The sequence below is a fragment of the Chiloscyllium punctatum genome, chromosome 49 (assembly GCF_047496795.1).
Source record: "Chiloscyllium punctatum isolate Juve2018m chromosome 49, sChiPun1.3, whole genome shotgun sequence".
In the NCBI taxonomy this organism is placed as follows: Eukaryota; Metazoa; Chordata; class Chondrichthyes; order Orectolobiformes; family Hemiscylliidae; genus Chiloscyllium; species Chiloscyllium punctatum.
In genome coordinates, this window is record NC_092787.1 from 25,832,049 (window position 1) to 25,857,223 (window position 25,175).

The window sequence follows — 25,175 nt, forward strand, 5'->3', positions numbered from 1 at the left end:
GAAGGACTTCCTGCAAAAGTTATTGAGGTTTTGGACGCCAGTGATTTTGGGCTCTGTGTACCTGCCTGTTTCTCAGCTGCACTGGAGGTGCTCAAGCTGCTTGTAAGAGGTGTATACTTTCCATCAGGACTGGACAGCACCGTGGATTCAGTGAATGAAACCGAGAGGGATGTCAGTGAGCTAGCAAGACTTGAATCTTGCAAAGTGTTGATAGCAGCGATGGCAGCAGCAATTTGGCCAGCTGTACTGATGGGCTCTTCTTGCTTTGAAACAAAATCAGCTTTGCTCCCTCTTGACTGTGCACCACTAGTTGAACTGGACGTTCTGCTGCCAACTGCAGAAGCAGAGGGATATGGTGTTCCACTTGGCCTGGGCACAAGTGTGTCAACTAAGGCTACTGATGCTTCTTCGGCCGACTCTGACTTTCCAATTTGAAAGACCCCCCCAAAGGACACAGATGGAGAAGCTGTTGAGGTTTTGGTTGTTTGGGCAAAGACGAAATTATCCTGTGAACATCTCTCTAATTTGCAGGCATCATCTGTCTGACTGACTACAAGTCCAGAAAAGCTGCCAATTGTGACTCCTTTAGGACTATCCTCACTGACATCTGCTTCACTCTGCAGTGGTATTACTTCAGGCCTAGTCTGTGGCAGAGGAGCTACTTCAGGTCGAGCTTCTACAGGAGCAACCTCGGGCCTGGCCTCTAGGGGAGCAACTTCTGGCATGGTCTCCAAGGGAGCAGCCTCGGGCCTAGTTTCCAGCAGAGCCGCCTTGGGCCTGGTCTCCAGGGGAGCAACCTCGGGCCTGGTCTCCAGGTGAGCCACCTCGGGCCTGGTCTCCAGGGGAGCAACTTCGGGCCTGGTCTCCAGGGGAGCAACCTCGGGCCTGGTCTCCAGGGGAGCAACCTCGGGCCTGGTCTCCAGGGGAGCAACCTCGGGCCTGGTCTCCGGGGGAGCAACCTCGGGCCCGGCCTCCAAGGGAGCAACCTGGGGCCCTGGCTGAGGCAGAACCTCAGGCCTGGGCTCTGGAGGAGCAACCTCAGGCCTAGGCTGCGGCTGAGGTACCTCAGGCTGTGGTGAAACCTCAGGCCTGGCCTGCAGCAGAATCTCAGGTTCAGGCTGCAGTGGAACTTCAGTTTTAGGTGGGTAAAGCTCAATGCGAGACTCCAGTTTGGAAGGCTGTGATTCGGAACTGGACTGTTGATCCTCAGGTTTTCCTGCGGCTGCAGGGATTGCAGACTCAGGAGTTGTTCCATTTACAACCGGTGTGCCAGCTGGTTGCAGCTCTGAACTCACAGCATTAGGGGGACAGACGCCAGTGACTGCAGACTCAGATGTAGAGACAGAGCTAGAGCTGGACTTTGAACTCCTGTGTGAAGGGGGGATGTCCGTTCCCATTCCAAAGGATACTTTACTGGGCACTTTTAAGCTGGAGCGAATAGCATCCTTTGTACCTAAAAGATATCCTGAAGGACAGAAAAAAAAAAGTTTAGTATGAGTCATTGAGGTAAGACCATGGGTGAATGGGAAACATATGACACAAAACAGTAACGGAAAAAGCTGGTTAAAAGGAAAGTGTGAGGAGCTGCTAGTAAAAATGAGTTGAACTGCCTGTACAAAAGTGCAATGCTCGCAATAAAACAAAGAGAACTGAAAACAATAATTCACAACAAGGAACATGATATAACCAGGTCTACTGAAATGCAGCAGAAAAATTCGGACTGGGAGACATGTATCACACAACACAATACATTTTGAAAAGATAGAGGGAAGAAAGGTGAGTTGGAGTAGCCGTACTTAAAGAGGTAACCTACTTTGAGATAATAATGGTTATGGACAAAGTGACAAAGCCATTAGGAAAGCAAAAATCGAAGAGTTGTCACACATAATGAACTAATGAACAAGGTCAGAGTATGCAGGGCCTAGGGACAGTGAGCAGAACAGATAGCTGATTGACTCAAAAAGGCCATACAAAGAACAAGGGCAAAGGGGATGTATGCAGAGTGGAGAAGTTTGGTACAACACTGATTCAGATTGGATCACTGTTACAAAAATATTAAACAGTAATATTAACATTAAAACATATAAATATTAACAATTTAGATTTTGCAATCAAATAAAAATCTCTAAATTTGTGGAGACCATCAAATTTTTAAGGACAGCCAACACTAGGAAGAATTGTAAGCGTTTTGCAGACTGGACAAGTAATTGAAATCTGGATAAAATGAGGGATACCACTGTTCAGGCAGCAAGATTAGGCCACATGTCAGAAAAACAGGAATCTAAACAGAGAAAAGGTGCAAAAGGATCTGAATACAGGTCCACAAATCAGCAAATTTAAGTTAATAAGACCATATAAAATAAAATAAAATCAACACAAATGATTAATTCTAGAGGCACAGAACTGAAAAAGTGGAGAAGAGTAATTCTAAAGCTGTATCGAACCATGGTTCGGTCACATGGAAACAGTATGCTCCTTATATTAGTAACAAAAAAAAAGATATAAATGGAATTGAAAAAGTGCAAGAAAGATTCATAAAGATTATACCAGAACTGCAACCTTGTACTCTCTGGAAAGAATTGGCAAGTTGTGGTTCTTTGCTCTTGGAAAAAAGGGAGATCTTCAGGGTAACTGAAGCAGGTCTTTACGATTTGACAGAGTAGAGGGGACATTGGACTTACAAGAAGAGAGAGACCATTAATTGAAGATGCCTATTAATAAATCAATAGGGAATACAGAAGAGCCTGAAGCACAGTGGGAAAGTGGAAGCTGCTACTATAGGGCGTGGTTGAGGTGAGGTGAAAATGTTCATTTGGGCAGACGAGGTCAGTCCATGAGTGAAGGGTTGGACAATTGCATTGATAATTGTAAGGAGGACGATGAGTCAGGCTGAAAGGCTGTTTGTTACAGCATCCTGTACGCAACTCAACATGTTCTCAACAGTCCAAGGAAATCCTACAGAGTTTGAAGAGCTCTCAATTTGGAGCAATGGAATTAACATTTTAGAAAAGCCTTCTTAAATTGACAGTCTCAAAACAAACTGAATTCATACATCTAACTGATCAGCCCAAGACATACCTGGAGCCTTGTTGCTCAGCGCGTTTAATGAGGATGTGCTTGCTGTGAAATGGAACCCACTGTGGGAGAAAAACACAAGCTGTTAGGGAAAGCAGCCTGACCCTCGAGTCCAGGTCAACACTCCCTCCAATATCACATGCAGCACTATGTCTCTAAGGGGTGAGGGGCTAAGGTACTGCCAATGTCACATCAGCTGAAAAGAATCGACAAACACAACAGACATTATACGACTTAGAACATACAGCACTTTTTAACCCAACCAATCCATATTTCTTCCCACCTTTCCTCACAAATGTACCATTGTAACCATCTAACCTGTTCTCCCTTGCTTCAAATGCTTTCCTACCTTGCCCCTGAATACACCCATCCTGTCCAGTTCAACCACTCCCTCTAGTCGCGAACTCCACATTCTCACCACTCTGTATAAAGAGCTTTCTTCTGGTATTATCACTGGATTGTGAATCCAGAGACCCAGGTAATTCTCTAGGGAACCCGGTTCAAATCCTGCCACAGCAGATGCTGGAATTTAAACTCAATAAATGTCTGGAATTAAGAATCTAGTGATGACCGTGAATCTTTTGTCGGAAAAATCAATTGTCGGCAAAACGCATCTGGGTCACTAATGTCCTTTAGAGAAGGAAACTGTCATCCTTACCCTGGTCTGGCCTACATGCGACTCCAGACCCACAACAATGGGGTTGACTCTTAACTGCCCCCTGGGCAATTAGGGATGGACAATGAATGCTGGGCCTAGCCTCATCCTGAAAATGAATTTTTAAAAACTTTTCTGCACTTCCTGGAACCTCTATTTTACAGTCTTAAATTTTCAAGAAAAAAAAGAGACCCAGCCTGTCAATCTTTTGCTTACCCACATATTCACGATAACACACTTATCAAACCTCCCTGCATCATGTCCACTGCCTCTATGCTCTTTTTGCAACATGGTGACCGGAATCATACACACCATCCTAAAGCAAGGTTTGGGACGAGTTTCTCAGCACTTCCTTACTGTTTCAGTTTTCACCCTCGAGAAGTGACTCCTGGAGGTGGGTTTTCTGTTTTCCCAAGGCCATGCAGAGCTGTTCTACAACTTTGAGATGGATGTCTTTGTACTCTGCGATCCCTTGCTGTTCCAGTTCCCCGAGTCTACAGAACCCCTCAACAGCTGTCGGTGTTGAACATCATTCGCCAATTATTTCCCCACTCTCCAAGTTTATGCTCTCCTGCAATGTGATACATCCCTTCTCAACACTGATACCATTCCCAGAAGTATGGCTCCATCCGTACATTTAGAATTTGCACATTTCCTTTCATGTCCAAATGGCTGATATAAATTCCAAATAAATTCCAGGCTACTGGCATCTTCCCTGAAATTATCTGGATATTCCAAGGTCAGATGCAGCCTCCATCCTTGCTACAAAGAGTCATTGAGCTGTACAGCACGGAAACAGACCCTTCGGTCCAACTCGTCCATGCTAACCAGAGATCCGAAATTAATCTAGTCCCATTTGCCAGCATTTGGCCCATATCCCTCTAAATCCTTCCTATTCATATACCCATCCAGATGCCTTTTAAATGTTCTAATTGTACCAGCATCCACCACTTCCTCTGGCAGCTCATTCCATACACATACCACCCTCTGTGTGAAAACGTTGACCCTTTGGTCCCTTTCAAATGATTTAAGTGTTTCTACAATCTCAAAGCTCACTTACGTGGATGCTCCTGGGAATGAGGAAATTTTGTGGAGCTGCTCGCCAGGAGCTGTAACCATGGGTAGGTCAGGTTTCATCATGCTCCCTGTCAGACAAGAACAAACGCAAAGTCAGCACATCGCAGATGTCTCAAAACACAGCCAACACGGGGAGGAGGAGGGAGGAAGGGGGAGGAGGGAGGAGGAGGGAGGAAGGAGGAGGAGGAGGAAGGAGGAGGAGATGGAGTTGGTTCAGGAAGCCCAGTAAAGACAGGACAAAATTATTGGTATAGCAAGAAATGTTTGAAAGGGTAAATTACCATTGACATATCAGAGAACTCAGGAGTGCGCATCATGCCAAGAATGGGAGAAATTGGAGTCAATCCTGCTCCTTTGAGTTTCCTCTTTCACTCACTATGATCAAGCTTGGTCTTCTCACAAGGCTTCACCTTCTTGCACTATCCCAAGATATCCCCATTCTCCAAGGGACCTAGTGATCCCAATCTTGAATAGACTCAAAGCTTCCACTGCTCTCTGGAGTAAATAATTTCAAACATTTACAAGCTTTTTATTAAAGAAATTTCTAGTCTCTAGTCGAAATGCCTGACTATTTAACCGGGAGACTAAACTACAGTGAATCAAGGCCTAGTTGAGTTGATCTCCCCTCATTGGGCCACCTCTTTGACCAGCGGTCAGTCAGGATAATTGCTGCTCCTTCTAAAGCAAGCATATTACAACGAGTCAAAAACCACACTGTGCTCCAGGTATTGACCAACCAAGGCTCCATATAATTGCAGCAAGGATTCTTTATTCCTATAGAAATGGAGGAAATTGGTGCACAAGCAGGAAATTTGGCCCTTCGAGCCTGTCCTACCACTCAATATGATCATGGATCGCCATGCAAGCTCCGTATCCCATCCTGCCCTCTCCCCAAACCCCTTGATTCCCTTAGCTGCAAGGGCCACATCCTCTTGAATCTATCGAATGAACTGGCCCCAACTGCTTCCTGTCAGAGAGAATTCCATAGGTTCACAACTCTGGGTGAAGAAATTCTTCTTCATCTCAGTTCTGAGTGGCCTACTACCTACCTGCAGATGGCGTTGTTCTGGACTTCAGGAACATTCTTCCCACATCTAGCCTGTCCAGTCCCATCAGGATTTTATATGCTTCTATGAGATAACGCCATAATTTTTATAAATTCCAGCGAGTACAATCCCAGCTGAACCAGTCTTTCCTCATATGTCAGTCCCGCCACCCCGGGAATCAGTCTGGTGAATCTTTGGCGGACTCCCTCAGTCGCAACAACGTCCTTCCTCAGACTTGGAGACCAAAACTGCACACAATACTCAAGGTGTGGCCTTAGCAAGATATCCCTACTCTGATACTCAATTCCTCTTGCTACGAAGGGCAGCATGCCATTGGCTCTCCTCACTGCCTGCTGACCTTCTGTGACTGACACCCAGGTCGTGTTGCACTTCACCTTTTCCTGAATTGCCATCATTCCGATAATAGTCTGCCTTCCCATTTTTGCCATCAAAGTGGATAACCTCACATTTATCCACGTGACACTGTCCACTCAGCCAGCCTGCTCAGTAAATTTAGATCAGATTAGATTACTTCACATGGAAACAGGCCCTTCGTCCCAACAAGTCAACACCGGCCCTCCGAAGAGCAACCCACCCAGACCCGTTCCCCAACATTTACTGCTTGACCTAACACTACGGGCAATTTAGCATGGCCAATTCACCTAACCTGCACACCTTTGGACTGTTAGAAGAACCTGGAGCACCCGGAGGAAACCCACACAGACACGGGGAGAAAGTGCAAACTCCACACAGATAGTTGCCTGAGGTGGGAATTGAACTCATGTCTCTGGCGCTGTGAGGCAGCAGTGCTAACCACTGTGCCACTGTGCCACCCAGTTTGCAAATTAAAGGCTTGCACGTTATTTTCTAAGCTGTTGCTGAAACCGCACACTCACTTTCTAACTTGGTCGGAGTGCCAGCGTTTCCACGTTTCTCACATGCTCACCTTACCACCCTTTCGTCCAAAGTGAATTTTATTATATCACAAATGCAAAACTGAAAAGCCAAGCGATCGTCTCCTGATTTGCCTAATACAGAAGATGGTTGTGGTTGCTAGAGGTCAGTCATCTCAGCTCCAGGACATCTCTGCAGGAGTACCTCAGGGTAGGTGTCCTAGGCCTAACTATCTTCAGCTGCTTCACCGATGACCTTCCCTCCATCATAAGGTCAGAAGTGGGGATGCTTGATGATTGCACAATGTTCATCACCATTCACAACTCCTCAGATACTGGAGAATTCCAAATTGAAATGTAACAAGATCTGGACAACATGCAGGTTTTGGCTGATAAGTGGCAAAGTAACATTGGCACTGTCCAAGTGCCAGGAAATGACCATCTCCAGCAAGGAAAAAAAAACCATCGGCCCTTGACATTTAATGGCGTTACCACCACTGAGTCCCCCACTATTAACATTCCACTAATGCGATTAACTAATGGTCAGAAACTGAATTGGACCAGCCATATAAATACCATGACGACAATACCACCGTACCGGGCGGCACGGTGGCACAGTGGTTAGCACTGCTGCCTCACAGCGCCAGAGACCTGGGTTCAATTCCCGCCTCAGGCGACTGACTGTGTGGAGTTTGCACGTTCTCCCCGTGTCTGCGTGGGTTTCCTCCGGGTGCTCTGGTTTCCTCCCACAGTCCAAAGATGTGCAGGTCAGGTGAATTGGCCATGCTAAATTGCCCGTAGTGTTAGGTAAGGGGTAGATGTAGATGTAGATGTAGGGGTATGGGTGGGTTACGCTTTGGCGGGGCGGTGTGGACTTGTTGGGCCGAAGGGCCTGTTTCCACACTGTAAGTAATCTAATCTAATCTAATCTAATCTAAAAAAAGAGGATAGGAGTGAGTAATGCAGTGAGTAACTCACCTCCTGACTCCCCCAACGCTGCCCACCATCTACAAGAAAAACACGATAGATTGGCACAGCTCAAACACTCAAGAAGCTTGACACCTCCATGTCAAAGAAAGCCACTTGACTCATCTCCTTGAACATTCACTTTCGTCACCAATGATGCACAACTGCATCTACAAAATACAGTACAGGAAAACACCTTCGATAGCACCTTTTAAACCCATCTCAAAGGTCAGTGATAACAGGTGCATGGGAACACCATCAGTTGCAAGCTCCCCTTCAAGCCACGTGCCATTCAGACTTTGAAATATATCATCGTCCCCTTCAATGTTGCTGGGTTGAAATCCTGAACCTTCTTTCCCAACAGGACTGTGGGTATTCCCATCCCACCCCACCCCTCAAAGGACTGCTGTGGGGCAGAACAGGCAGTTCACCATCACCTTCCCTGGGCAATGGGGATGTGCAATGAGTGCTGGTGTGCACTGTGACGTCCACATCCCATGAATGAAACAAAACACTGTTGTATACCATTTATTATGTTCTTGCCTATGGACTTAAATGGCCAACATTCCTTTGCAATCTTTTTCCATTCTCCTCAGTCCTTACTTTCTCATCTAGCCTTGTACCAGAAAAGCAGTGAAATGGGAGCATGTGAAGTACTGTTATTTAAAACAGCACCTCAGGCAGAGGTATGTTAACACAGTGGCAGCGCTGACTGAAAATGCATATATCCTGCTCCTCAAATGCTATGTACCTTTAACAGACATGGGTCGAATTTTAAAAAAAGTATTGAAGCAAATCCCTGTATTTAAATTTCAAATCACGGGCTGATTCAGAACGATAGCATTCAGCCAGCTGCATTTATTAAATGAGAAGATAAACAACATCAATCACATTAATGGCATGCCCAAGAAATCCTCTCTGCACTTAATATTAATCCTGCTGTGACCTCCACAACCGAACATTAAACTTGGGCAAAACGCACATCAGATAAAAAGCACAAATAAGCCCAAGCTTTAAGGAGTGCGGCAGCAGCCTTCAGGTGGACAGAGACAGAGACCGGTGAAATGGACAGACGCAACAAGTGTAATTCCACCAAACAACATGTAACAAGACACATTTTGGTAGGAAGAATGAGACAACACGGCGTAAAAGTTAAGGGAAGCGTAGACCCGCACAAACCTATGAAGGAGACACGACAACGGGAACGGTGTTATTGAATGGAAAAGCAGGTTTAAGAAACCAAGTGACTCAAACCGTTTCCTGATTGGAATACACACGTGGCAAGTTAAAGATAAACTTTAGAGGACCTATAGTCTTAGAAATAGAAGCATAACATGCAAAAACAAAGAGGGCTTGCTAAAGTACAAGTCTCAGCCAGAGTACTGTGTCCAGTTCTGGGGACCACATTACTGGAAGTCACCATGGGGTTTTTGTTTTAATTATTAGAATGGCACAAGGGAGCTCAGTTATGGATCATGTGGGGACGAAACTGGAATTATTCTCTTGCAGAGAAGAGGAGGGAATTTTGGCAAAGGTGCGTAGTATTATTAAGAGGTTTGATAGAATACATCACGAGAATTTGCTTCCACTGTTGAAGTGTTGGTAGCCAAAGGCCACATGCAACATAACTAGCAAAGAACCAGAGGGAAGATAAGAATTAGATTTTTAAAAAACACACTGGATTTATGATGTGCTGGAAGATGCAGCCTGAAAGAGTAAAGGGAACCAGACTCAACAGTGACTTGAAAAAGACAGTTGGATAAATACTTAAAATACTTTCAGGACTGTGGGGAAAACAGAGGGAGTGAGAATAAATTGAGAAGATTTACAAGTTGCCATCTCAGGCACAGTGAGCCTTCTAACCTTGAAGGTTCCACAATGCTGAGATTTCTGGCTGGTGGCCTCAGACAGTGTTTGGAGAACTGTATGTGAAATAGTAAGGAGAATCAGTTCACAATTCTCAAACTTAGCTTGCATCAATTACTGCAGCTACTCCTCTGCAAGGTGTGACAATCAGTGTGATGTCAGCTAACAGGTGTAATCTTATCGTTTCATTCTGCCTCGGTTAGATTCCCAGGTTGCCATCTGCGGATCACACTACATTCCCATTCCAACTCACTCTTAGCAAAGTCTGCGTGCATCTTGGAAAAGCCTTTCTTAAACCCTCAGAGTGAATCCCAAATCCCTTACCTATGGAGACAGAGGCCATCAAACTCGAGGAGGACATGGAGGATTCTGGTAAACTTGATCCAGACGGACTTGATTCTGTTTTGACAGGCCCTTTCACAGGTCCCTGGAACATGGAGCAGAAATTCAAATTTAGAAAGTAGTGGCACATCTGTCACAGAGACTGAGAGCTTGCAGAATAATAACATGTGCACTCATGCATTGCTTCACCTCACCCTCTAGGCCAAATGTAAAAGGTTTTTGCTTAAAAATATCTGTAATGATGCATTTGATCATTACTTAAAGAAAAAGCTGATCAATTTAAAATAACTAATTAACATCTGGAGCCCTAAACCACTTTCCCACTCAGTCCATGGAATGGCTCCCTCTTCCTTACCACATATACTGATCAATACATTAACATAGCAATGAACAAGATCATGAACACCTTCTGGACAGAAGTGGACGCATAATACTTCATGTTTGACCCTAGCTAGAAGCAGGCTGGGATTTCCTTTCAAGCCAACACTTACAAGTTGTTAGTCATCAACTGGTTACGGTTTCAAGTAACAGATCTCTACAGGGAAGGGACACCAGTGCTTTCTCACTTTCCCCATTGTTAGCAGATACTTTTCACTCAAATATGTTTGCAGTCTTTTAGTTCTCCCTATAAAACCACACTGGCTGAAGCGTAGCACTTCTGAATGAATGACATTCTCTAATGAGTTGGTCCTGAAGCCACTGGCTTTCCTCAAACCACAGGTCATTCCAAGTATGGTTTGTCCACACGATGTACCAGCTCCCTCCTTGCTGCCAAACACTCCCTTCATTCACCCACACCTCTCGTTTCCAGCCTTTCCCCCCATCAATGTCCTCTCCCCTGCACATTAATGAAAAGATGGAGTCCTAAAACCAGAGCAGATTTCATTAAATTCACCAACTTGCTGTAACCTTACCTGCTTGACCTGAGTCCCAATCTCGGTTTCAGATGCTGACAAAGAAGTGCTGTAAGAGAGTGGGAAAAAGCACACAGGGTGGATTAATTAAAACACTGCACTTGAAAATTCCCCCAAATACTTGCACAAATCTGTGAATCATTTCTACACTGCAAGATTTCCAAGACAAATTCAGAGGTAACATGGTATGAGTGCAGACATTGGTAAGGGTAGTGTCCAAGAGGGTTGATCAGAACTTTTGAAAGTTCAATATTAGGTGTCAGACATGACTCACCCTCACACCTTACACAGAAGGTAATGGATTCAAATCCCTCTCCAGTAACCTGAGCAACACATCCCAGCTGACACTCCACAGTGCCACTGAGGGAGTGCTGCACTGTAAGAGTGACCCATCTTTCAGATTTAGAGTCTTTACCACAACAAAATGTCACAAGGATTCATACTGGAGCAAAATCAGACAAAATTGAAACACAGGGAAGACTGAGGAGATGGGTGTGCTGTCACAGAAGATGACAAGGTCAGAAGACCAAAGACCTACTTCGAGAGGCAGGATTGAAGAAATCATCTTAGAGGAGGAGGAGGAGGAAAGGTGTATGGAGGGAATGCTAGATCATAAGGCCATGGAAGGTGAATGTGTAACCTCCAGGAGCAATGAAAACCATGGTCTACAGAGGTGGAGATCTTATTGAAAATTATATTATCCCATGGGGACTTGACAGAGTGGATACTGAAGGGCTGTTGCTCTTTGTGGGAGACTAAAATAAGGGAACAGAACACAGTTTAAAAATAAAGGGTTTTCCCATTCAAGATGGGGGGGGGGGGGGGGGGGGGGGCGGTGTCAAGGAGAAATTTTTCTGAGGGTGAATTTATGGAACTGTCTTTCCCAACAAAAAGCAGTAAGAATGGGGTAATTTCCCATTTTAAGGCAAAGGGAAATAAACTCTTTTCAGTCAAGAACCTAATGGTATTGCGTGTAGGCAGGAACATGGAGTTGAAGCCATAATCATATTAGCCATGATCTTATTGAATGATAGGGCAGGCTAGATGGGCTGAGTGGTCTATATGTTTGCACAACTTGAAAACTGTGACAGTGTCGTATAGGGAACCTACATCTAAAGCAGATTAAAATATTTACAATTAGCAGAATATATGTCATGCTGGAATGTTTAACAATGACACATGTACATAGTACACTTTGAACAACGGTTGAGAAACAGGATTAGATCGGAGATAAAAGACAGCCTCTTTATATTCTTTGTGCTCCACTCATACAACTTGGTGACATCTGCAGTTATTGCTAATTTATTCCAATTACTTTCAAAGTGAAACTACTGGTATGTACACCCAAGGCCAAACCTTACATTTGAATGGTTGCTGCCTTTGTTACAATAACAGTCATTATCTTTGACAATCACCTTTAGAATAGATTCACTGTCATTTTTCTTGCTTATATTTATGCCTCCACAAAGCCTTGAAATGAGAAATAAGGAGAAGAGTTTTCCGTTTCTCGTCTTTTAGATGCTGCATTTAATTACAATTGTGTTGGATCAAAGGTTCATTTCAACCAATTCCCAAAATAACCCAAAACCTTAACAACAGAGAAGGAAAACCAAGAAGGCCTTTTTTGGGACTTTAAAGTTACCAAGTAGCTGCAACTTTTGGGCAGAGAATAAGTTTGAGCAAAAGGATGCAGAAACAAATTCAGAACAGGATCTTAAGAAGAGGAGAGGACCCTTTAGCCCTTCACTGAGATCATGGCTGATCTGACAGCTCACTCAAGATGGCTGGCATGCCTCTCAAAACTGTACAGGCATGATAGCAGAGGAGTCCTTTCAGCCCACTGAGTCCATGCTGGCTCTCTGTATGGCAATCCAGTCAGTCCCAACCCCTTTATTTTGCTCAAGAGCCCTCCAATTTGCTTCTGAAATCATCCATTGCCTCCTCTTCTACAGTCCTCACTGGCAGTGGGTTCCAGGCGGGTTGTACCCACTAGGTTAAAAACACTGTTCCTCAGAATTTTACCCAAATCAGCAACCTTGAACTATCAGGTGACAGCGACACACTCTCTTTCTTTATTTTTCTCTCTCGTCCAATCTCCATTATTCCAACAAAGGCGATTCCAATCTTGCAGCTAAAATCCCTTATCCCGGAAATTATTCTAGTTAAACCCCTCTCAAAGTCCCGCACATCCTCCATAAAGTGGCCAAAAATGGAGAGAAGTGCTGGTCTTGGCAATTATGCTCACATCCTAAGAGTAGACCAAAAAAACACTGGCTCCGAAGGGAGGACACCACAGATTTAGCAGAACGATACGTGGACTCAGAGGGTTAGGTTACAGTAAGTTGTCACAGACTGCAGAGGTTCAAGAAAGCAGCTCACCGCCAACTTCTCAAGGGGAAACCAGGGATGGGTAATAAATGCTGGGCCCAGCCAGTGACACCCACATCCCATGAGTGCACTAAAATAAAGAATTGGACACAATGCTTGACTGGTGGCCGAAGTGGAGCATTACAAAGGTTCCACTGAGCATACCTCTGCTCATGTATACAGTAACTCCATTTAGGAAGCCCAAGATCCCAGTGGGGTTTTTTTTTAAAGCGTACCCTGTCACCTTCTCGATTAGTATCTTTTAACAACTTTGCTGAATAAAAATCCAGAGTTAAATTTAACAACTGACCTACCATCATCAATGGAAGAAAGTTCCAAGTTTTAAACATTGAGGTGTCCACTCCTAAAAGGCTTGATCTAGTCCATGTGCCCCCACCCTAGATTGCTCATCCAGGAGAAACAACTTCTATCAGTCCTATTAGTTCAGTTTAATATCCTGCAGACCTCAATCAAATCACCCATTACCTGCCTGGTCCCAGGCAACAATATCGATCTCTAACCTAACCCTTGGACATCAGGGCAAACAAAAACAGAAACTGCTGGAAAAGCTCAGCAGGTCTGGCAGCAACCGCGGAGAAAAATCAAAGCACTGGCAAACCCACCAATTTTGGCCATCCTGAAATGGCCTTAAGGTGGTCCAATCACAGTGCTGTTAGAAAGACAGCTCCAGTATTTGACCTAGTGACAAGGATGGAACAGCAAGATAATTTCAAAATCAGGATGGTGGATGGCTTGAAGGGGAATTTGCAGGTGGAATAGCGTTCCCACTTAACTGCTGCCGTCATCCTTCGAGATGGAAGACGATAGAGTTCTGTAAGGTGCTGCTGAAACAGCCCAGGGGACTGGCTGCAGAGTATCCTGTAAATGGTACATACCACAGCTTGTGGGGGTGAATGATTAAGGTGGTGACTGATCGTGAAATTTAATCTGCGGACCCCAGATCCGCTCCCTCCTCTAGGATATTGAGACATACAGGCAGACAGCCAAGCAGAAAAGACAAACTGGTTGTCCAAGAAATTTCTAATTCTCTCACACCAATCAGGAAAGGAGCTAAACCTTAACAGCCTTCTAGGGAGTTAAACAAGAGGATGATCAGGAGATTGTCAACATGCTCCATGACAAATCCCTGGAGGCTTCAGAGAGAAGCAAAGTGCGAAATCTTCATCAAAGTCAAAAAGCACATTATAAACCTACTACTGTTTGATTAATATTCAAACACCTTTTCCAAACAAATAAAAGCCAATAAAGCCACATTCTGACAATGACCAGAACTCGAGTTTGAAAGGTAACAGAACAGCTCTAGAAGTAGTACACGTTTTTTTTTAAAAGAGGTGGATAAAAACTGGGGCAAATAAGAATGAGTGAAAACTGTCTCTATATTCAAAATTTCCAATCACACATTGATAACCACAATCACATTACGCTAAATCTCAACAACTGAATGACTAAACATAGATTTCAGGGTATTTTTGTATTAGGAATAATAATAATAGCCACTGGCGAGGCTTTAAAAACGGAAATTTCTGCATTATTTCATTGAATTGGGGTTTTATGGCATTTGTTACCAGTTTCTAATTGCCCTTGGATTGAAATTCCTTGCTCAATTAATTTCAGACAGCAGTTAAGAGTCAGCACATGTAGGTCAGACCAGGAAAGGATAGCAGATTTCCTTCCCTAAAGCACTTTATTTAAGTGATAAGCAACAATCGAGTTTAATTGTCATCATTACTCAGGCCAACTTTCAAAGTTGCATGACCAATTAGGAACAGAAGCCCAGTTTACAGGGAATTGAAAAACAAAACTTTTCACTGTACTTAGGTATATGTGACAACACTAAATTAAATCAAAATGCAATGGGAGTGCTTAGTGATGGAGACAAAAGCTACAATAATATACATAATCTAAACTGAGAATTGTGTTATTTTCTTGGGCTCTCTGGCTCAGGTAGGTAAAGTATTGCAGGGTCATTATTTAAAGAGTATATAGCTTTCCCAAGGGAAAGAGAGGATAGAGGTAGAGATCGAGATTAGAGGCTAAACTTCAAAAGTAACTGATCGGTTGTGAAACATCCTGAGGCTATGATAAAGCATTTTTAAAACAAGAACATGATGTTTTCAAGGTGAAGTTAGAAAGCTTTGCATTCACATCAACTAGTTCACGCAAAAACACCTCGAGCATTGAACTGAGCTGTCAGGTTGGAAACAAGGAAGGAAGAAAGGGGAGTCATTAACACTTGCCAATGAGGAGCCACCAACACTGCGTGCTTCTGACATCCATGGCTTAGGGGACCTGAAATATGGAGCAGCCATGAAAGGGTGCGAGAAAACACAGGTTGTCCACTTCACATTTCAAGAGGGTGCAATTTCCCTTTGCTTCATAGAATGACCAGCCTGTGACAAGCAAATCTCTTTCAAAATTTAATCTACTTGTCTGACAGACAAATCACTCAAAAAGAAAACCACCTCCATTTCCCAGAGCAAGAAATGTCACAGTACAGTTCCAGCTGATTCCAATTAATGACCACTAACAATGTATTCTGTTGTCCTTAATATTATTGCATTAATTTCACAACATGGAACAATAAAGGTTCTTTGTGCCACAGTTCTCACACTGCTCAAACCTTTCCCCTCCCATCCCACTTTGAGATCTGTCTTAGAATCTATTCATTTAACCAGGATTTCTCAATCTAATCACAAAATATTCTTGTGGGGTTGATCATCACGTTTGGTCTGACAAGAGACTGATTTGTTTTCCCTGCTATTAAAGGCATCAAGGAGAATGGGGAGAAAACAGGGGTATGACATTGAGATCGCAAATCAACCATGAGCATACCGAATGGACAGACTTGAAGGGTCTCATGACTCACTTTGCTCCTGGGGTCTGTTTCTACAACAATCTGAAACACCTTGGAACGTTTTACTGTGTAAAGACACTATAGAAATACAAATTGTTCTTGATATAGAGTCATTGCGAGGCAGTAAATGATGCCAGTCAGAAACACATTACATGCATCATTGCTGAGATTAAGGTACAGGGCACACGCTCCTCAGAACGGACCTGAACATCACTCTGCAGTCACTGCATTGCCTCATTTGAAAGTAACTTGCATGTTGTATTGCCCAAGAGCATGTTTAAAAATAAATCAGTAGGACTTCAGCAACCCTCTCAAAGCCACTGTGTAGTAGTAATAAACTGGGACAGCTGCCAGTGTTGAAATAAATGGGAAATGCTGACAGTAAAGCACAATGGAATTCAGCAACAACAGGACACAAGGTTCATGGACAGGAAGCAAACTCCTCCAATGGGAGTTCAAGTACAGAAACACAGAGGTTAAAATGGAAGAAACTCTTGTGGCAAAGGCAGCTCCTGAGAACGATGCAGAAAGCAGATGTTTTGAGAGGCCATGGTGGGTGGGGAGATACGATAAAGACAGCATCTATGTTGGCCACTGGTCAGAATGGGAAAAAACCCGAAGAGGAACTGCTGAACAAGACAGGAATATCAGAATCCCGACAGTGCGGAAGCAGGCTATTCGGCCCCTCGAAGCCACACGGACTCTCCGAAGAGTATCTCACCAGAACCACTCCCCTACCCTCTCCTTGTAAGTCTGCATTTCCCATGGTTAACCTACCTAGCCTGCGTATCTTTGGCCTGTGGGAGCAAACTGGGGCACCTAAGGGAAACTGACACAGACATGGAGAGAATGTGCAAAACACTACACAGACCACTGTCCAAGGCTGGAACTGAACCCGGGTCCCTGCCACTATGGGGCAGCAGTGCTAACCACTGAGCCACTTTGCCACCTGAGGCAAGCTGTGGTCCAAGTGAGGTGGGAACAGCAAGCCAGAAAGTGAAAGGAAGCTTGGGGAAACAGAAGTATGGCAAGATGTGCCCTCCAGGAGGAGGAAGCAGAGTGCAATGGGGGAAAGGAATACTGATTGTAAAGAAGGCATCAATTCTAAAGCTGCAATTTCAGAGGTCAGAAAGGTTCATGCCCCTGATATCTGCTGATTCATATAGTCTGGGCTTTCTCTCACTGAGAATTGATAGTGGCACAGGGGATGGAATATGCTGAATCTTAAAATGTGAACCACGTGAAAATGCTCACCCATGCCAATAAACAGCAGCTGTCCCGAAAGGCTGGGACATGATTTCAACATCAGTGCCAGGTCTTTCACTAAAGATGCACAAAGAGCAGCAGATAGCGGTTCTATTAACCACTTCAAATCAGAGATCAATAGTCGCTTAACGGAGTAAGGGTATCAAAGGAGATGGAGTAAAGGTGCTCCATTGGAGTTATGTAGACAGATCTGCCATGATCTTAATGAATGGTGAATGAATGAAAGAGCACTGGCCTTTTCAGGGATTATACATTTCGCACAATTCCTTTTGATACTTCATTTTACACACATGCAATGTGAAAGGATTCTGATCCAAAACAGATTTCGATTGTTCTATACCAGATACATCCCTGCTTACAGATTAACTGAAGCATATATTACGGTCTCACAAAGATTAATAACAGGAACTATGCTTCACCAGAAGGCTATTAAACTACAGAGACATCTGCCTTCTAATCCTAAACCACTGGGATTCAGGCAGGTCAGCTCAGCCCGAAACCTCCGCAGGAATATAGACTCTCCAATCATTTCTAAAATTAAATAAATGCTGTGTGGGGTGCTCCGGTAACTGGAAGGTCACAGGTACACGGGTAGGACCATGAGGCTAACACGTAAATCCCTAAAGCAAGTTCTCTGTAAGGTGAACCAACAAAATCCACTCTGATCTGCTCTTGCTCCACAGTTCTGATAATGTTTGCTTCAGTCCCCACAGGGTAAACATATAAACGCTGCACGGGACATTGTAAAAGTGTTTCGCTGGAGTGATAACAGTTGAAAAGTTATAACTATCTGAAAAGATTAAAACAGGCTGGGCTCATTTGACTGGGGAAAAAAAAAGATCGAGGAGGTGACTTGATCAAAGTGATTAAAATTATGAGAGGATTGGATATGATGATTCTGAGAGGCTGACCAGGATACGGGACCATAAGAAGATAGTCAGCAAGGAGGAATTCAGTAGAAACTTCAAACAAAGAATGGTTAGAAACTCAGTTCCACAAACACTGACGGTCAATGGAATGCAAACGCATTTAAGGGGATAGGTTGAGGTCGTAAGGAATAGAGGAATATGTTGATGGGACATGAAGACAACGGATATGAGTAACTTTGTGTGATGCATAAACACTGCAGAGGCACGTAGGGCAGAATCTGTGCTGTAATTACCATATAATATGGTAAAGGAGACAAACTGGCCCCAACTCCAACTGCAAGCCTCCCCTTTCCCCGTGGATTATGATCATTCTAACCTGAACCAGAGCAGCAATAGTGCCACCTAAAGGCAAGCTGACAAAGAGCAACATCACCCACGGCACAAGAAAATCAACTCTTGACAATTTCAGATACTAAAATTCTGCACAAGTTAACAAAGAAAATCACAGATTCAACTCAGTTTCACCAGGAGAAAGACAAATATATCTTTGAAGTATTTCCTTCTTTCACAAAGTACAACTCCTATACCTTAGAAGATCATTAACTTCACGTGTTCTACTAGGGAACACTATAGATACAAAAATATCTTGAAAGTAATTAATTATGATGGAGAGACAAGACAGGAAATAAGCCTGAAGTTACATCATGTTCTGGTTAATGAAGGGGAGAATAGGTAAAATAGCGCCACTTCGCTACTGTACGCACAAGTCCCACAAATTGATCCCTGGATTTAGTACTTAATAAAATTAGCTGTCATATAATCACCTACAGAACACTACCCAGAGCATGGCCATTAGGCGCAGTTTATACATCTACACAGCCAATCAAGAAAGTGCTCGGACAATCTCGCCAGACTAGAGTTACCAATCTGAACTTCAATTCAACTCAAGTCAAAACAGGATCAACAAGAACTGATAAATGGCATCCCACACTTATTTTTCATATTATGACTACATTAAAGCAGGGAACAGCTGTAAATACATTCACCTACAGATGTTACTAAGGTAGGAATTAGATCGCATGGAGAACAAGAGAACTCTAGTTTGCAGAAGGACAAATGGGCCGAGAAACAGTACAACGCAATACATTACGAAATATTCTAGATTTCCAGCACCTGCACAAAGAGCAGATGAGACTGGGAAGTGCCAGCACTTGTGGGGACAGAAGCAAAGGTAACTCTTCAGCTCAATGACCTGTCACCGGTCCTGAGGGCCAGTGACTGACCTGAAACATTAACTCAGTTTCTCTGTCCACAGATGCTGTGGAATTGTAGCACATGCAGTGTGACAGTGAGTGGGAGCATGCAAGAATGGAAGGTGGCTGGAGAGAAACAAAAGAATGAAGGGGCCATGGTGTACTGTCTCTTAAAGGGTGGCAGTCATGAAGTGTTCAAAAGCATTAAGCTGGTGTATATGAGGCGTCTTCAGTTCTGGTACCACACTTCAGTAAGGCAGCAAAGGCTGGAAGGAATGCACTGCAGATCATCCAGAATGACAGCAGGGCTCAAAGGAGTAAATTATTAGGGCATTGCATAAACCTGGTTCATCGTTCCTTCAGCAAAGCGAGGTGCTAAAATTGGGACATTTAAAATGATAGACAAGCTGACAAGAGAGATCGATCGATCAACAGATGGATTGAGAGAAACTATTTCTCTTGGTGAGCGAGGCTGGAACTGGGTCATCTGAAGGTAACGTCAGGAGCAGTTTGTCACTGAAAGGGGACGGACACCAAGGTGTGGAAGACAGAGTGAAAGCACAGTGCTGCCTGATCTAACGGAATGGTGCAAAAGACAGCAGGGGCTGGACAAACTCCTGCAACACTTATAAAAGAAAAGCATTTAAAACAAGCAACTGAAAAGGAGGAGTCCAATCACTGATGACAGTAGTCTGCATTGCCTTCTACCTGAGGATGGTGAACTGACCTGAGGGCAGATGGTGGACCCGGAGGCAGGCCTGTACTGGGCAGGATTTGAGGCGCAATGGTCGGAGGAGCTTCTTTTTGTTCAGGTTCGGGGAAGCTCGCACTTGCAGCTAAGTTTGGCAAAAATAAAATCAAAATTCAAATTAAAACAGTATGTCTCAATTACACAGGTTTTCATGTCACTAATTGAACAGATTTACTGGGCTGTTAAGGTTAGTGCTTTTTCGTTGTATGTTAAAGACACAAATTACGTTCTTGTAGCGAAGTACAAACATGCAATTTACATTCGCTGTACGGCACATCTGAACATCCCGCCTCTGATCGTCACTGACCTACTTTAGTTCCTGTTCTGTGAATGTTCCAATTTTAAAATTGGCATCCTCATTTTCAAATCCCCACATGGTCAAATTTCCTCCCTATTTCTGTAAGCTCTTGTCACCATGTAAACCTCTGACCTACCTGTGCTCCTCCAGCTCTGGATGAACTGATTTTAATTGTTCCACTGTAGATATCCATGCTCTCACATACCAAGCTTCACATTCTGCAATTCCTTTCTGAAACATTTCCCCACTTCACTACCAATTTCTCCTCCTCGACAACATCCTTTTAAACCTACCTCTTTGACCAAGCTTTTGGTTGCTTATCCCAAAGTACCTTCATATGACCCAGGCTCAAGTAGGGGGCCCTGCTGACTGTGTGACAATCCTGAAGCACCTTGGGATATTGGAGGTGCTATATTGGAAAATAAGAGGAGTAGGGAATTTAGCCCTTTGCGTCTGCTCTGCCATTCAATATGATCATGGCTAACCTTCCAACTCAGTACCCTGTTCCTGCTTTCTCCTCATGAACGATACCAAACTTCTTTGTAAAAACATTCAATGTTTTAGCCTCAACCACTTCCTGGGCAGAAAATTCCAGACTCACCACTCTCTGGGTGAAGAACTTTCTCCTCAGTTCAGTCCTAAAAATTAACTTAAGTTGTTGTTGTTTGATATTATAAGGTCATTGCACAGCTCACGTTCTGCCAATCTGAAGTTTTTTTAACTAACAGCTTCAAAGCTAACCATCTTTAGATTGGCAAATGACAGTGCTATCTTTCATATTTCATGTAAGGTGGTGTCTCATTCAAGGACAAAATCTTGCACAATCTCGAGGAGCAGGTTATGGTCAAATTCAGGCGATTGGTAGCATAGTGAGCAAACAAAGTCATTGCCCTCAAGTCTTCATTAGGAGTCATTTTCCCTTTTCCTCATCATGTTTCTTAACTGAAGACCACTTCTACTTTCACGTAGTTTGGCCGCGTCCTTGTCTTTTTTCAGCTTTAGTTTGGCTAAAGAGATGGAACTTCAAAGAGTTGCATGAAGCAACCACTTCAATTGCGTGCAAATGAAATGAATAAGCCAAGATGCAATGGTGGGACAACACAATTCTGAGGGCACCCTCGTGCCCATTCATGTCTCCCATGTCACTGCCGGACACAAATGGAAAGAAAAAGGAACAGAACAAATCTTTGGAAGGTCAGGTGGAGCTGGGATCCTTAGGTCATCATTTGATCTCCATTCTCTCCCAACAGCTAACGCTAAATTTAAGAAGGAGTCAAATTTGTTTCGTGGCATTCATGACCACAGGATATCTCAGAGCATTTTACACCCAATCAAGTGCTTCTGATAACAGTGTGAAACAAGGCAGTGAGTTTGTGGGGACAGGCTCCCACAAATAAATGGGAGAACGGCCAGCTACAGCGTTCTTTAAAAATACTTCATTTCGGAACAAACATCAGCAAGCTCCCTGCCCTTCTTCGGAATAATGGCCAAAGGATCTCTAAGTCCACACGGGACAGCAGGTGGCATCTTGGTTTAATGTCTCATTCAACAGTCTGCATCTCTGGAACACTGCATCCTGGAATCTACCACTTGGTTTTTTTTTCTTAAAAGACAAGACCAATCTCCAAAGCAAGGTGAGCATCAGCTTCCCCCCCACCCCCCCCATCCCATCACAGGCAGCTTACGCTCAAGTGGCTTAGTTACCTGGCACCTGACTGGTCATCTGTCTCCGGAAGGCTGCCTGAGCAGCAGCTTGGGCAGCTGGAAGGCTGGTGGCTGGCTTCTCAGCCGCTGGTGCTCCAGGTTTCACCATCTTACCTGTTGGCTTTGGAACTGATGAGCATGGCGGGTGGGGGGGGGGTGGAGGGGGGAGGAAATAAAGAGCAAAACAAAAAAACAAGCTTTTGAGAGGCCATCTGTGCAAATTACGAAAGCTTCCAATATTGCAACAACAACTCCATTTATGTAGCATCTTTAATGGCACCAGCTGCTTTACCCAGCAGCACTCTCAAATAAAGTGTGGCACCAAGCCGCATAAAGAGATATCAGAACAAGTGACCAAAAGTCTGGTCAAAGAAGTAGGTCTTAAAGAATGTGGAAAAGGAGGAGAGAGATCAATAGATAGAGAGCTCACTAGTAGAGGTGTGGAAGAAATCAGATATACAAGAAGCTAGAATTGGAGGAATGCACAGGTTTTAATGGTTTTAGGGCTGCAGGGTATTGCAAATATAGGGAGGCAAGAGCACATGAACAGATTTGAACATAGAGTCAAAGAGATGTACAGCACGGAAACAGACCCTTCGGCCCAACCTGTCCATGCTGACCAGATATCCTAACCTAATCTAGTCCCACCTGCCAGCACCCGGCCCATATCCCTCCAAACCCTTCCTATTCATATACCCATCCAAATGCCTTTTAAATGCTGTAATTGTACCAGTCTCCACCATTTCCTCTGGCAGCTCATTCTATACGCTCACCACACTCTACATGAAAACGTTGCCCCTTAGGTCTCTTTTATATCTTTCCCCTCTCACCCTAAACCTATGCCCTCTAGTTCTGGACTCCCCCACTCCAGGGAAAAGGGAGGAGATGCCTATTTATCTTACCCATGCCCCTCATAATTTCTAAACCTCTATAAGGTCACCCCTCCAGGGAAAACAGCCCCAGCCTGTTCAGCCTCTCCCTGTAGCTCAGATCCTCCAACCCTGGCAACATCCTTATAAATCTTTTCTGAACCCTTTCAAGTTTCACAACATCTTTCCAATAGGAAGGAGACCAGAATTGCATGCAATATTCCAACAGTGGCCTAACCAATGCCCTGTACAGCCGCAGTATAACCTCCCAACTCCTGTACTCAATACTCTGACCGATAAAGGAAAGCATACCAAACGCCTTCTTCACTATCCTATTTACCGGTGACTCCCCTTTCAAGGAGCTATGAACCTCCACTCCAAGGTCTCTTTGTTCAGCAACACTCCCTGGGACCTTACCATTAAGTGTATAAGTCCTGCTAGGATTTGCTTTCCCAAAATGCTGCACCTGACATTTTTCTGAATTATACTCCACCCGCCACTTAAATGAGAATTTACAATTTGAGGCTCGGTGGAACCATGAGTCAACGGGGCCAGCAAGTTAGCAAATGAGAGAGAGAGATTTGGAAGAACTGAAGATCACAGAGACTGGAGGCTGTGAGGGGGAGCTCTGGAATCGGCAAGAATGGTAACGACAGCATGAATGAGCTTTCACTGCCACTAACTTGTTCTTCTTGAATCAATTATCCATGGCTTGAAGTCACCGTCTACCTAAGTAAGACAAAAGCTTGATTGCTGTGGGAGGGCACTGCCACTGTTTCTCTAAGGAAGTGATTCATTGCCTTTCAATTGGACGAAGCTGAGTAGGGAGGGCATGAAGAGAAGGAATGAGCTGAAAAACGAATTAGCATTGGTTGATGATTCCTTGGTTGTGGTTTATTCGCTCCTGTCCCTATGTCAAAGTGTATTTTGATGGATGTTCCTGAGCTCCTCAGCTTTTAAATAACAGTAATCTCCTTTGGGATCGTTAGCATTACGCTTGTTCTCCAATTCCAAGAGTTGAGGTTTCCTGAACAGCCTTAATAGTGTGAACTACCTGCATCTTGTTGTATGGTATCTGTCAAATTCATGAAATCACTGCAACACTTCAGAAAACAGGGATGAACATCATTTCGTGAGCTACCCTGGAGATGGGCGAGACACCTTCAGGGCTGTCAGATAACGAGAACTGTTGATACTGAGACAGTCTCCCCAGGTGGAGAACCTAGACATCACTGTTGCTGTACAAGATGGATATCAGAATCAATGTCTTTATTTGGAATGGCTGGGATTCTCTCTCCCAAAGAGCTGCAGGTGCTCAGACAGTAAGGATATTAAGATTGACATTGATTATTGCGTTCAAGGAGAAATGAAGTGAAAAACACTCAAGCAGGTTAGGTATTAGCTCCAGAAAGAAAAATATTAAGTTAATATTTCAGACCAATGACCTTACAAAACTATGGGGATGTAAATCCATCTCAAGTCAATTAGTACAGTTATGAAATTAGACGCCAATACGTCCCTCTGGAATAGGCTTATTCACAAAACGCAGCACTATATGTCTGCTCTATAGTGACCAACCTACACTCCCAAAAAAATGCCCTTCACCTGTGTACCTTAACAAAATAATCAACATTCCATGAACAGGGAATAATCCAGGATGGTCAAACTAGGGTTTAGAGCCAGAGAGGTGAAACGTGTGGTGCTGGAAAAGCACAGCAGGTCAGGCAGCATCCGAAGAGCAGGACAGTCGACGTTTCGGGCATAAGCCCTTCATCCTGTTACTCGAACGATGCCTGGCCTGCTGTGATTTCCCAGTGCAACACTTTTCAACTCTGATCTCCAGTCCTTAGTTTCTCTTTTAGAGTACGGAAACAGACCCTTCAGTCCAGCTCATCCATGTCGACAAGATATCCTAAATTAATCCAGTCCCATTTGCCAGCATTTGACCCATATCCCTCCAAACCCTTCCTATTCATATACCCATCCAGATGCCTTTTAAATGTTGTAATTGTACCAGCCTCCACCACTTCCTCATTGCATACACGTACCACCCTCGGTGTGAAAAAGTTGCCCCTTAGATCCCTTTTAA

At 44.0% G+C, this 25,175-nt stretch overlaps 1 protein-coding gene across 3 annotated transcripts in view; it reads right to left on the reverse strand.

Annotated features, from left to right (window-relative positions):
- nup214 (nucleoporin 214) overlaps positions 1-25,175 on the reverse strand; it is a 120,674-nt gene that overhangs the window by 43,988 nt on the left and 51,511 nt on the right. For 2 of the 3 annotated variants that reach the window (XM_072565949.1, XM_072565948.1), the window contains exons 23-29: positions 22,218-22,346; positions 20,192-20,300; positions 10,835-10,883; positions 9,903-10,005; positions 4,791-4,875; positions 3,079-3,137; positions 1-1,465 (exon numbers count right to left, since the gene is read on the reverse strand). The exon at positions 1-1,465 is cut by the window's left edge and continues 734 nt beyond it. In XM_072565949.1, the coding sequence (XP_072422050.1) occupies positions 1-1,465; positions 3,079-3,137; positions 4,791-4,875; positions 9,903-10,005; positions 10,835-10,883; positions 20,192-20,300; positions 22,218-22,346 (1,999 nt within the window). The remainder of the gene's footprint in view (positions 1,466-3,078; positions 3,138-4,790; positions 4,876-9,902; positions 10,006-10,834; positions 10,884-20,191; positions 20,301-22,217; positions 22,347-25,175) is intronic. The other variant, XM_072565950.1, reaches the window with a different exon arrangement.